We start from the raw sequence: 14915 nt of genomic DNA on the forward strand, positions 1-14915 counted from the left end.
AGGCTATTGGTGTACCAGATGCGACGCGTTCCAAGGAAATTACGGTTTTATGTTGGTGTCTCGATGGAAACTGAAGATTTTCTCTTTTGGGTTTCACTGATTTTGGGCGTTACAGTGATTTTATATCGATGCACTCGAGCAGAAGTATCAGACGTAACGTTATCTCGATTTTTCGTTTTGGAATTGTATTATTGAGATTGTTGACTGTGACTTCATGGAGAAGGATTTGGAGGTTGAACTGTATGTAGGAGTACTTTTGACGTTTAGTAATGTAGATTGTATGTTAAACTTGTTAGCGTTGGAGGAGGTTTCCTATTCTGGTGATGGAAGTGTAGTTATGTGCTTCTTTCCGTCTTTGCTCGTCCGACGATAATAATCTGGAAATGGTTGCGTCGCTAGACTGCCAATAGCTAAGTAATTCCTAGTTTTTTTTTTTATAAATAGAGGAGATATGAAAAGTTTATGCGAGCACGTGAGCTGCAACTAGTTGACCTAGTTTTATAAATTACAGTTTTATCTGCTTCCTCTTTTGGTAAGCGAATAAAATTATCGTTTTCTATTTCTGTGCAGGTTTAAGTTGTAATGTTTGTCTTTTATCACCACCGAGTGAGAGACACGCACAGTATGCAATTCTTAACTCATAGCCAGTACAAAATTGTTGAAACAGTTATCAGTAGCGTGAAAATATTAAAGAAATATTTAGTAACTAGTACAAGTTACAATCTTTGTTACTCGCAACGGTCGAATCTAGTTTTTAAAAATCGATAATGTTCATACCTGCAGTAACTCTAGTCGCGAGGAAGCCTGTGGTGCCGCCATAGTTGTTCAAGCGCCGATCGTTCTGCGACCACTCGACGGATGATGCTCCGTTTTTTCTGAAATCAATTCAAAACGCATCTTATGAATACTTGACATATTTTTAATATATAATTTACGTTAGAAACGTTATATTCAAAATCGATGATTAATCGCGATTGAAAAGAGAACGCTCGAAATGTTCAAGTAAAAAGCGTAACCTATAGAAAATAGAAAAACGGTGACTGTCTGGAATATTCATCGACGCCACGGTGTGAGCAGAATGGCCTGGAGAATGCGAAGTGTTTCACGAGAAATCCTCCACAACTGATTCTGTACAATGTTTCAGAGATACCGGTGGCTGAACGCTGATTATTACTTTGGATACAGTCTGGTGCATCCGGGTGCACGCAAATCCGGACGCGGAGGACTCACGCGATCGAACGCCTCTTTTGTCTGAACTTTCATTCGCGATGGTGTATCGCGGTGAAATGCGTGGTAAAAAAAATGGAATGCAAGTAAAAAGTATTAAACAGTAACGTGATCCTCCGTTTAATCGATGGAAAAGAAAATACTCGTTACGTATCGAGTTTATAAACTTCTATAATTCATTTGGAGTAATTTTATGGATTTATGTTCATGAATTACGTGTGAATTTCCAGTTAGTAGACGTAATTGTACTCGCTGCGTTACACGCTGTGTTTTACTGGATATCATACCCAGTTTCCCATGGCTAATAATAATGTGCTTAGCTCGAACCTCACGTGCATAGAAATTACAGGACAGACTGTTATTACGAAGCGGCGGGGCGGTGGAAGTCTTGTTTGGAATATTGAAATTTTCGAATATTTCAGACGAGCTCCAACAAGGAAAGTTGGTCTTATAACTTCATCTTAACTAAGGAAATTTTCTTATTTGTTACATCACAATAATTAAATGTGAAAGTTAAAATAGCCTTCCAACAAAGCGATGCATTCCTTGACGCTAGTTTCCTGAATGATTAACTTTCAACAATCTGTACGAAAACAAATTATACGTTTAATTTGAACAACATTTCTAATTCATCAGAAAAATATTGAGAAAATCATTCGAGTGTATCTGAATCATTCGAAACACACGGTAAACTTAATCTTCACTAATACTTCTAATTGAAAAATCCACGCTCGACTGGACCCAAACAACGTGCTCCAACACCATAATCCCACGTCGTAATTTAAAAATCTCGCTTTTTAAGAACAACTCGCGTATAATATCCATAGTCACCACTAAAAATAATTCTATCGTCATCGAAGAACACGGTCGCACCTTTCCACGTCGGTGTCCATCGCGAAAACTCGCGCGTCGGGTTCCATAAATCATGGCTTGCTCGAAAGATGAAGATAACCACTGCGCCTAGTTTAATCGAACTGGTCGGGAACGTATCGATCCCAAGCGACGCCAGCTGCGGCGTTTAACAGATATTCCGGAGCTAGCCTCCGGGGTCAAGTACTCGAGTAACCGTGGACGAGGCGAAGAGGAAAGGAAAAAAAAGGGAGAAGCACAGGAACGATCGGACGAGGAAACGTAATTGCGGCTAGGCTGAATGCGCCCACTCGTTTCGCCGATCCACCCACGGCTGAAAACCATTCGATCTTTATCCGGAGTAAACGCTCGAAAGAGAAACAACCACGCGAAACCACCGATCCACCTCCGACCCGTGTTCCTATCCCCTCTATGGGGTGTTACAGTCCGGAATCAGAGGTTGTTAGAGATGGAAAACGAGTGCTGGCGTTTTTATATTTAATAGATTAACTGACAGTATTAAAATATATGATAGAATGTTGTGTAACGAGGCTAATATGCTAGGTGTTATATGAAATGGTGTTGTTATGGGATATTTCTTGTATAAAGAAACAATAATTCTTGTGTAAATTATATATATACTAATTTCTTATCAGTGATTGTTAGAGATGGAAAATGAGTACTGGCGTTTTTATATTTAGTAGATTGAACGACAGTATTAAAATATATGATAGAATCTTGTGTAACGAGGTTAATATGCTAGGTGTTATATGAAATGGTGCTGTTATGGAAATATTTCTTGTATAAATTATATATATACTAATTTCTTGTATAAATCATACGCGCTAGATTTTGATTTCAAGCGTAATTAAATTTCATGGTAAATAAGTAAAATGATATAAATGTGCGATGAATGATAAATGTAATTAATCGCCAAGCATAATGTAAGATATGCATAGGCATCGTTGTGGAACGATCGCTGCCAATTTATCCTCACTGTAGCACGTTCGACAAGGCAACGTGTAAAACTTGCGCGTAAATCGCGATCCAAAGCTCGCAATTACAGGTCTAACGATCAGCTGTTCGCGAGTTCGCGTCGAGAGATCGAGGATAGCCGATTTTAACGCTTGGCGTGAAAACAAGATCAGCGTGCGCGCCAGCTTAGGGATACTTTGTGTCTCTTCCAACCGTTAAATCCACCGCACTTTGGAAGAGAATGCATCTGCGAAGATGTTCATTAGACGCCTTTCTGCCGTTGGTAACAGAAAACTCTCTGATAGAGAGATATTGGGAGCTATTCGACTATGTGGAATATAATGAACGCTCTCTCATTTTGAAATAGTTGAGAAACTTCAGAATTTTAAGTACCATTCAATGAATCGTCACTGTAACAACTAACAGTCTCTCAAATTATTTACACTTTCACCCAAAAAGCTTGAATATAAAAATTCAAGTGTGAAACGTACATATAGTTGATCTCAAAAATCAATTTCCATGAAAACATTTGAATTTATACATGTTGCCAGTTTATAGTCCATTTTTGAGGACGATGGTTCTTCTGATCAAGACAAAAACAACGTATACTGTACAAATTTGCGTTGCTGGAATCGATGGGTGAAAACACACAGTCAGAGCAGGCAGCAAGGCAGTAAAAAGTGAAAGTGCAGAGGTTCGCCAGGGCCTGGTCGCCAAATGTGAACGTGGGGCAACGAGACTCGAATGAGACATCGGGAAAGACATTAAAAGCAGGAAGTACGTAGCAACGATGTTAAGAGCAGCCGCGAACATTACTATTCATTCATTTATTTATTCGCTATTATTGCTCGAGACGAATCCGTTGCGGATACAAAGCAAGAGAACAACATAAGCCATGATAAGATTTCCAGTATCGTAGAACGAATAATACAAGTTATTCCAGAGCTGAATCGAAACAAAATTCGACTAAATCGATTCGACTAAATCAATTCGACAGAATCGAATTAAAATCGACGAATAAATTAATCAAATTCGCATTGCTTACTGGAGGAGCCCAATTTGATAACAGACGAATGAAATCACCGAGTACTTCGATGATAGATCAAGCAAAGTTTCTATAATATTAGTGTTAAGAGTCGTAATAATTTTTCTGGGTGCTTATCATACGATCATAATTGTGAGAAGGCTGTGGTATTATATGAAAATTATTTAGGTTCACACGAGATCGTGAGAGATGTATAGCAGAAGAATAGGCAAGAAAGTTCGAAGAAATGAACGTAGAAATGTTAAAGAGGAGGTGTGGCGAGGCTGGGATATATATTTAGGTTAGATCAACCCCCTGAGGGTTGATCGCTATCTCCGTTGGATCACAATATCAATACCAACGAGAATAATAGGAATTAACAAATCATACGAATAATATAACCAGAAATTAACAAAAATTATAAAACAAACGAAGATAGATATCAATTTCTAGTTATTTAATTCTCATCTTCGAAAATATATTGCAGAAGGTGCACTTCGTTCGTTCCCTCTTTTTAACAAGCAGGGAATCAGCGAGATTTGCATGACCAATTCTCAGTCTCATTAGTGTAACTTGCTCTTTCCTGTCGACTGGTAATGTCGAACTTGTTTCGTACATTTCTTGCCTAATAAACTAGACGATAGTTACATGTGGATTCTTTCAAAGAAACGATTTTTTAATCACGATTTCTATTCGTTACTTCATCGAACGCACATTAGTAATGACAAATCGATACTCGTACACATCTCACGTTACTTTCAAACATTCGAAAACTCGCTAACGCGATACAATTCGTGGTCAAAGTGATTGTCCTCGATTTTCAGCGTTCAACCCTTCCCTTCGACCCTTCGATACGATTAAGCCGCCTCGAGAAAGCGCGAATCAGTCCCGTTTAAGTTGAAGAAGCAAGACGGGGCAGCCTTGGCGACGTTCCTCGCAGGAAATTATACCGCCGCGACGTCTCGTTTGTCGTCGCAATAGTGTTTTTAGGCCAGCAGCTATCGTGAGTCACACGTCTCGTGACGCAATCCCGTGGCTCTTTTATGGTTAAGAGTCGTGTGCGACGGAACCGACTTAATCGGCGACCGTTTTCGATATTCCTCGGACGATGGAAACCCGTTCGTGTCATCGTTGACTGGAATTAGAACGGCTCGGTTCGTTTAGGGGCAAAAGCGCCGAGTGCATCTCGACGATCGACGCCATATACATTGGCTACGGTCAGTTCTGTGCTCTTTGCTCGTTATCAGCCTCGAAGGCCCGCGTCGGGACTCGTTCGATTGCCCCATCGTGGCTTGCGAACGCGAGAAGAAGTGGACTCGCGAAAACAAACGCAGCTGTCGGTGCAACCGCTCTGCCATTTAGTCGTTTCGATCAGATCGATTCGAATGTTGTTTTTAAGGGAGGAATAAGCTTTAGCTTTCGCGTTCCGATCGTTTCGTCGGTTCTTTGCTCGGGCTGGGTAAACAGCGGCGAACGATTGCTGTAAATGGATTGATCAGCGATGGAGGATCAACGTTTGCGGACACCAAGGAGATGCGAGTTGAAGCGGGTGGAATCGCTTGTAACACGCTTTGGGACAAACGAATTAGATCGCTGGCAGAAACTATGAAATATGTAGGACACGGTCTAAGTTTGAAGCCAGAAACAGTGGGAAAATAGGCGGAAATATATGAAATCCGAAATATCTTCGAGCACCCTGGAATATTGTTCAATCTGAAGAACTTCAGCTGACAAATATGCTACTCTGATAACTAAGAACAATCAAGTTTATTGATTTCTTTATTACAAGCATTCTTATATTTTTTAAATTAAAGGCAAAGTAGAATGAGTTGTTTAAATAAATCCACTCAATTTTTGGACGATTGATCATCGATTGTGTGCTATTTGAATACAGAATGTTGCACGACGCTGCAGAAAATTTGATTTTTGCATTCCAAGCCTTTTGAAGACTGATTAGATGGATTCGAAATTTATAGGTGGATAATTAGTTACGTAGTTGACGAATGGTACAGATTTTTCGACGGTTTGCAGGAAGCGTGGACTTAAGGGAATCGAAGGCGGGGCGAGGGCACCGTAGCCTTTAAATCTGGCCGTCTAAACCGGAGCGTCTGCTGACCCAGGTATTCGACGATGTTCGACTCCTCTTATTGCACGGATTATTTATAGTTTTACTAAAACTTACTTCTCGCCAGGATTACCATAGGCTGCTCCTATGAGCATGGTCAGCTCAGGTACGCGACTTCATCTCTATAATTAAACGCGCGCGAACGCTAGGCCACTTCCGATGGAATTCGATACCCCCTTTCAGTACGATTCTCAGGTGTGTTCACGGTGTATTCGAATCGCAATTCGAGGTACTCTTCGTGCCTGTCACACTTTAGCTTTGAACACGATAGATTCGAAATAAAAAAGTTTCAAAGAAATTGCTTTACCTGTAGATCTGATGATAAGTATCGATGAATCTGGTAACGTTTATTACTTTCATCTATGATTTATATCCATCTCGCGACAGCAATTGCGATAAAAATATAAAATTTCATGTTTTCATTGAGATATCTGAATACTCTGATTAATGAGTTTTATTTGAATAACAAATTTTCTTCTCAAATGCAATACTATTTTAACACACGAGTCTAATAACCTTTGTAGCGCTAAATATAGTGTAAGTAGTAGCCATGACAGCGAAAGGTTCTCAGAATTCGTTCGAATCGCGTCGAAAAGACTCGAGTATCTAAGGTAATTGCAATATATAGATACTTTGAATTAATAAACGTAGGCGAGACGAGATTTCGAGACGGGTACGAAGCGAGAGCCATGATTTACAACGTTCGACTAGCAGAAGCACGTAGAACGTAAACGCAGCGCAGCCGTGCCCCGCATGTGCAATTAGCGAACGCATTCGCACATGGCACGCACGTGTTCCCTCGTAGCGGCCAGAAAACAGCGCACCCCGTCGCGCGCCCACCGTTAATCCTATTTTACCTCACGCTAATTGATACAATACCCTAATCGATTCCTAATCCCGTCTGCTCGCGACGAACAGTTCCATGGAAACCCGCGCGACGCGCCTACAAAAGATATTCGAGTTACGCGCCGACCATTCTCGCCACAATATGGCGGTAAATCTGGTCGACGCTTGAAATTTAATTCACGATTTAATTTATTCCATTGGACAATAAAAAATATTCAAATCCTTTTGGAAGCTCTGCAGAAAGTAGATATCAATTCGAGTAGAATTCTACAGGACCCTTGGGACGTACCATTGAAAAGAATTCGAGCTACTTTAACTAAAAACTACTCGAAATTTTATTTCATCCCTTATTTCAAACTTTTAAAGCTACTCGAAATTTTGTTACTTATGTGAAACTACTCGAAATTTTGTTTCATTCCTTATTTCAAACTTTTGTACTTCGAGTTCGAGTTATTTTAACTAAAAACTGCTCGAAATTTTGTTTCATCCCTTATTTCAAACTTTCGTATTTCGAATCGCTTATTTCACAAAAAGAATCGTCGCTTTAGCAACGATAAGAGCCCACCCAGAGTTAAACGGTCCGTCCATCCACTCGAGGACCAACGAAGTCAATAAACCAAACCTCCCCCAAAAGGTTCCGCGAAACGCGCGATGATGATTTAACGGCGGGTCGTTCGCCGCGTAACGGGCGCAATTAGGTGGCCACGTCTCGAGATCTCCTGGTCATTCGAAGCCTCAGCGATCCTATCTTTCATCTCCGCTGCGTTGCATAAAGCAGACGTGTGGCAGACGCGATTCTCCTCAGCCCCTCTCGGCGTGTTCGTCGATCGCGCGCGGTTAACGCGGTTCACCGTTTCTTTTCAGCCTCTGAGAGGCCTCCTCCGCGTGGTCCCAGCCGTGGGATCGGCTTTAATTAACCGCGACGCGATACTCGGCCGGTTGGCTTTGAGCTGAGCAATTAAACGCGCGTCCACGGCCGCGACTGGTGATCTATCGAGCATCTCGAACGATCTGCAGGTACTTCCGAGTGCCGCCATACTGTGGCACTCGAGAGAGATCGAGGAGTTGGATCTTGATGAATTTTATATTCGATAATCGATGCTCGATCGAGTGGAGTTGATCGAACTATGATTTTGCTTGATAACCAGGTGTTCGTTAATGAATTTGGTTACGAATTAGGTTTCGTTACTGGTTCCTCGAAGAAACTTTCTAACGAAATGTCTGATGGTAATTGACATCGAGTCAGTTGATCGACTCAGGTTCGATTCAGTAGGGATTTTCAGCAGTTTAATTTTAGTTGCAGCTATCGTTTTATCATCGATGCACGATGCTTGAGAGAAGCTCGTAATCTGTTTATAATCGCTGCTTAATCTGTAACTCACTGAACGTGTCAAGGTGTGTCTTCGACAGCGTTCGCGAACTGTTCATGTACGGAATGGGAATTGAATTTCCTGGAAATCGTCTGTCCGTATTCAGTTCTTAAATTGTTGGAGTAACGCGACGAGGGATCGTGTGTGAGTGGTGATTGTAAAAAAATGTGTGGATTGGTTGTTAATATCGCCTCCGTTTTAGGAGATTCGATTCTCATTCTGTTTGCGAACAGCTCGCGAACACTGGCGCGGATAAGCTTTTGATCTGACGATGAACGCAATGGAATTATTTGTTTCTTTATTTGGAGATTCAGAGATCATTAGTGACTTCTCTTCGCGGAGGAGATTGATCGAGTAAAATTGATTTGTAACTCCCATTCGAATAATGTTCGACTGTGGTTCTCGAACGCTAATCTCGCGAATGCGTTCGAGAGGATCGTTGAAACGAACGTGAGTCATTTGGCTTCTTTGGTGCGTTTCGAAGCAAAGGGTAGTGAACGACGACGCGTTGGGTGCTTAGCGTTTGGCTGGGTGTTAGAGTCTGCCGTGTACAGGGTGTTCTAAGCAGCTGGGACAAGCTGCGTCCTCAGCCTTTGTACAGTCTTCAAGTGAATTTAATTTGGAACTATGTTTGGGTATTCGTGATAATTTTTTGTGAAAATATTCATTTATTATTGCCTTGGTATCGTATGAGGAATGTGTTGAAATTTTGATGGATAATGTTTGTTAAGAGAATCTCTGAAAAGATGCTGTTTATGTTGCAAGTATATTTCAGTGTTGAGTTTTTTTGCTAATTACCTCGATTTATTAACACATTCGTGCGAGAATCATTAAACATCATTCATTCGAATACTTTGTATAAAATAGCTGTTTCATAGCGCGAAGAAAAGATTCGCATTCAGAAACCTGATAATGCAAGAGTACATATAAAACATGGCATCGAAGTCTGATGATATAATGTAATAATTGAGGAAATTTTTCATTGTCACAGCTTTGAAAATAACAGTTTTATGCAACGAATTTGTATATCCCAGATACACGATTTTTCTTTTCATTGGATAATTGTTAACAATGTCAGTTGGAGATAATAATTAATAAGAGAGTGAAGCTGTAAACTGTCACTGAGAAATGACGGTGCATAATTTGGAGGAATTATTGAAGAGAATTGGAGCGCATTGATGGCTCACAGAGATTCAGGCTGGTACACTTTGGAATAAGCGATCGCCAAAGATAATTCCTGTGTTCTGTATTCGTTTCATGCAAATACGAAATGTTTTTTAAGCAGAAACTTTCATTCCTAGACATTATATGAAACGAGCTATTGCTTTTCATAAAATTAATACTGTGTAGTTTGTGAACGAGGATGTAAACATCGAGGATGAACCAATCACTCTAAAGAAGCAATGATAAGCTGCTTCTTCGCGATGTTATCTCTCCATCTGATATTTCAAAAATTGCATTAATTATAGTACAAAGAACTTCTTCGTCCACCATACTGACCAGACCTAAAGAAGAATTTCTTCTTTCTAACAAAAAGCGCTGTCAAGAGCTGTCATATTATTCGTAAACTTTGTCTTTGACGAAGATATAGTCACTGAAAATTGCATAGATGCAATTCTGCAGCAATTTAATAACGCTTCTACTAAAGTCACTACTTTTTTTTTTGCTGCTTATAAAAATACGAGCAAAGTAAATTTATACTCTCAGACTGCCACAAAATCAATTAAACATTCCAAACACGTATTCAAAAATCGAAATACAAAAAAATATCGCGAGGAACCAAGAATCGCCAGCAAGGACATCCTCACAGGGCGCCAAGAGGAGCACACGCGCGAGTGCGAAGCAAGGCGAACCGCCAACCGAACCCTCGCCAGAGAAACCCGCTGCCTCGAAAGAAGTCTGGACTGCTCAAAAACCATCTGCAGCCTCAACGAAACTCCATTTGTCCCGGTCGAACGATTAATCTCCCTCGCCGGACAAAATACTCGTGTTTACAAAGCGGCCGATCCACGAGACGCCATAAATTACCCGGCTCGCGGGCGCCGAATCCGCGACGATTAATCTTGCGACGACTCGAACGGGGTGGAAAAGCGACGAAAAAAAAAAGAACGAAGAAGAAGAAGAAGAGGGTGGAAACGAGGGGTGGGCGAGAGGAGGCTGGCTCACCTGGCTGAGAAGTGGTGTCCCGACGAGAGGCGATTCGCAGGTGATCTCCTGTGGCTCGTCCTTACGTGAAGAGAACCGATGTAGCACTGACAGTTCCGCCATCCCTCTCTCCTTGCTCGCGCGAAATCCCACTCTGCTTGGCCCTACGGCTCCCTCTCTGTCCTTCTCCCACCGTGTCGGTGGCTACGTGCACCGGAGAAGGACCTGGCGACTCGTCTGAACGGCTTGCTCTCGTCCAGAGTCAAAACAGAAAGCCACGACTGCTCTCGCTACGCGACAGGGTGAGACCAGGGAACAGCGTTCGCATTTACGCGCGGTGCCACGCGAAAAAGAACGCTCCCCGATCGCTTACTTAACCCCCGTCGGTGGAGGGTCGGTGGCGCGCGGCGTCGGCGTATAAATATCCGGTCGCTCTGGCGAACGTTACGGTTACGCGTATATTAAACGACAGATCGGTGACTAATGGGGATCGTCGTTGCCCTTTTACAGACGACGTTGGTCGATCCGTTTAAATAATTTATAATAAAAAACAAAAAACTGATAAATAATTCATGCAGGCGTGCAACGCGTTAAATGCAGCCGCTCGACGATGCGCTGGATTTAGGTCTGGTTGGTGGAATTAATTGGTTGGCGTGTTGCTCGGTTTCGGAGAGACGGTTTCGTTTGGCTAACTTAAAAGTTAGAAATTGAAAGATGTTAGGTTTTAGAGGCGTGATGAATAATTGTTCATTCGATGCGGATAGAGATCGTGGATGCTTATGTATTTATGTATTCAAACTTTAATTGTGTTGAATATGGACATAATGGACGTAGCATGAATCTATTCTAAAAAGCAGGGTTACGTAATATTTGTGAGACATTTAGAGACGTGTGAGAATCCAGACAGTCGCACAAGGGTGTCCATTCGAAATCGAGGGGTCCTGCAGCGGTTGGCGTCGCGCGGAGGCCGCACTTCCACCCCTATAAGGCTTCGTCTAGGAACCCAAGTGGAAGAGACGGCCAGGCTGACACGACGAAACGATCGATCGACGGATCAGCGATGGATCGCGCGGTGTAGTAACGAGCGCGCAGAGAACACGCAGAAGTTTCCAATTCTGTAAATGGCCACGGTTTTTTAACCCGCTGCCAGCCGCAGAAAAGTAACGCGTGAAACGCGTCACGCGCGACGGAAGATCGACATCGATCGGGCGTCGCGAGCGAGCATCGACGGATCGACACGCTGGGATACTTTTCGAGAGCGTTTATGGTATTTCGCAAAACACCAGAGGAATGATTTATCGATCTCTCCATGCTGACACAGGGCCATTTCTGTTGTCAAAAGTAGCTGTGAAACGGCTCGTGAATAGAGTATCCGATTTATTTGGAAACGGGGGTCAACTGGTCGTCTTCCTTCAGAATCATCGAATCCTCGCTGTCGAAGTGACGTAAGAAAATTGTGAGATAAAGGAAGTCATCGTCAGTTTTAGAAATAACGGAATTGCAAGATGGTTCCTCGCGATATCAGCGCTTTATATGCGCTGGCTCTTTTTAGTAAGCAAGTATTGGCTTATACTAAGTTAATTGGTCCCCTTTGTTGTTCTCTGTCAGTTTTATTTCGGTTTTGGTAGAATTTAACGTCTTTGAAGGAACATTAGTATTATGTCAGCGACTGTAAGCAATTTTTTAAATAGACTTTACGGCGTCGTAGCAGGCTGGTAAAACAAAAGGAAAATACCTTGCGACACATTTAATTTTCCTCCGCGAAGTCATTACGTATTTCCAGGCAGAACAAACGAGGTCACGTGCTGAATAAAATTGGTGTTGTATTTTCCATTATATCCTTCTTTGTATTACGTTTTTTATTACATATACATACAAACACGAGGAGTAGTTAAATATTCTTTTAATTTGTTAAGGTGCAAGTTGGGTTTATATGAACGTAACTTCATGTTTATCTAAACCATTCGAATATTCATTATTTAGGCAGATTTCTACACGTCTTGCAGGCTCGAAGGGTATCTAATTGTTTAAAGAGAAGAAACATAAATTAATAATGAAAAAAATTGAATGAAATCGATCCACAGTCAAAGATAAACACATTCAAATCAGCAACTATCCCTTTTAAAGTTCTGGCAAGCGATGCGGTTCGTATTATGAGATAACAAAATATTAATAAATGAGAAACGCAACATTTGTTCTTAACGGTGCTTCACCAGATTATAGTTGTATCGTTAACAGCGCGTGAGAACGATGCATACCACGGATACCAATATACTTAAAATGCAAAGCTATACAGGTGTTAGGTGTTACGCGGTTCCACGTAACAATAAGCGATCTGTGAAACGTTGATCCGTGATCCTCGCGTCTAGTTTAGAATTAAAGTTGGACAGGCTGTCTGACGATTGAATCAGGCTCGATAAGATACTCTGTTATTGCGAGCTGTGATTCACGGCAGAGAGATTTTTGTTCGTCCGTTCTCTCGCCAGACCATCGTGCGCCACGGTCAGTTAGAAAGGCACACGTCCGCTTACAATTAGAACCGGTAGACGGCTCCGGTTTAATTCGCGAAACGGTGCTCAGCGTTCGAGCAGTTAGAAGCATTAATGATTCAAGACTTCTTCCAGTTTTTCGTTAAACATGCAAAGACCAGGTGAACTTCGTCTCGTGGTCGATCTTACAAACTAAACGAGTGGTTCGAAAGGAGACGGTGAGATCTTTTCTATTCCCTTCTTTTTCGTTCGATGTTATCTCTTTACTGAATTGCAAATTTATTTCGTTCAGTTGATTTCTGTAAATCTATGTTCGCTAAACGAATATAGTAGTTGCTCTGATGAATGAGTGTACAGGAAGTAGTGCGTTGGCTATAATTAACTTGTAAGCAGAGACTGAATCATAGCAGAAAAGAGAGGCGTTTGACCAAAAGAGAGAAAAAGGATCGTGACAATCACCTTGTTGTCACTTCTCTCGATGTCCTTTTAAATATTCAGCAATAATATTCATCAGGTGACTAAGCGCGCGAGTCATCGAGTCGCCTCCAATTCTAATTCGGTTTACGTACACCCACCGCCTTTCAGCTGTCCCAAGACCAAAGTCAAAGATACTCGTTACCTGCCATTGTTAATTGTACACGCTGAATTAAACAGCGGTGGTATCATTTCCCATTTGAATTCGTTTAATATTGCATAACAGCATTACGCATCGTGGTTTCTTTCTAATTAAAGAATTTTCATCTGTGAATGAATATTCATTTTTTAATTTTTTTTTTCTTCGAGATTTTGAATATTCCTCGAGTTTCTTATTTCTTTAAATTCAGTACACGCATTCAGTATGAATTATGCATAATTATACATCTACATATATAATACATAGGCGTGATTAATCTATTTTATAAGGCGTAATTAATTTACATACATATAAGACATAGGTATAATCCATAGATCATATAATTGAGATGAATCTTAAATGAAGGCTCATAAATCATATAATAAAACGCAGTACTGTAACTGTAATAATGCATATAGGTCACCTCATTGAATATTATCGTCTTCATTCAGGTCAGAGAAGCTGAATTTTTAAAAACCTGTGGCCGACAGTGCTCTTTCACCTACTTTTACCGAACTTCTTCCAAACTCCACAATTATCTGCAGTATTTTTTATTCTCGCGTTCATCTTAACGTCTTAAATAAACAGACAACATTTAGCTACTAATTTCTATAAAATATTCACGGAAAATAGCCGACACACCCTCGACGGGAACCTGTTAATACCTCTTAATCGAATTTTTATCAATCTGTCAAACAGAAAATTAAAGAAATACATTGTGTCAACAACCATGAAAGAAGCAACCCCAAATTTTGCTTCTGAAATGAGCTACCATAAATTGAACGCAGTCGAGGGCAAAAGTACTTCGCAGTGAATGCAAAACATACGTATAGGAGGTAATCGAGAAAATCTGCTCGTCCGTCAGCAACGAAGGAGCAATGCTTGACGAATCGTCGCGAGCTGTGCAACAGGTCCGAGAGAGGATGCCCTGACGCGAACGTGAAAACGCGCGAGGCTCGATCCTCAAGGATCTATGTGGCACGCTCGCCACGGTCTTGGCGAGTCGCGGATACTTTCTCTGGGCAGTAAACAGGCCACGGATCCGCAGCACAGTGATACATTTACGGTGGCGTGTAACGAGTGCCAATTACGATTTCCTTTCGTACGCGCGATAGCCATACGCGCGACCAGCCGGGCGTAATTTTAATTAGCGCGCTCGTGCGCGTCCAGGACGCTCGGTTAGGTGCTTGGGTGTTAGAGGCCTGAAACAGGAGGCGATGAATCGCGGTGGTTTCCGCTGCTACGCGATAAT

The 14915-nt window shown here is 41.6% G+C and overlaps 1 protein-coding gene across 1 annotated transcript in view; it reads right to left on the bottom strand.

The window, feature by feature from the left end:
• LOC143423283 (uncharacterized) overlaps window positions 1-10773 on the bottom strand; it is a 42435-nt gene extending 31662 nt beyond the window's left edge. Inside the window, exons 1-2 of the mRNA XM_076894498.1 lie at window positions 10583-10773; window positions 778-875 (exon numbers count right to left, since the gene is read on the bottom strand). Coding sequence (XP_076750613.1) covers window positions 778-819 — 42 coding nt within the window. The 5' untranslated portion in view covers window positions 820-875; window positions 10583-10773. The remainder of the gene's footprint in view (window positions 1-777; window positions 876-10582) is intronic.
• Window positions 10774-14915: the final 4142 nt, after the last annotated feature.

Source organism: Xylocopa sonorina, chromosome 4 (assembly GCF_050948175.1).
Source record: "Xylocopa sonorina isolate GNS202 chromosome 4, iyXylSono1_principal, whole genome shotgun sequence".
Classification (NCBI taxonomy): domain Eukaryota; kingdom Metazoa; phylum Arthropoda; class Insecta; order Hymenoptera; family Apidae; genus Xylocopa; species Xylocopa sonorina.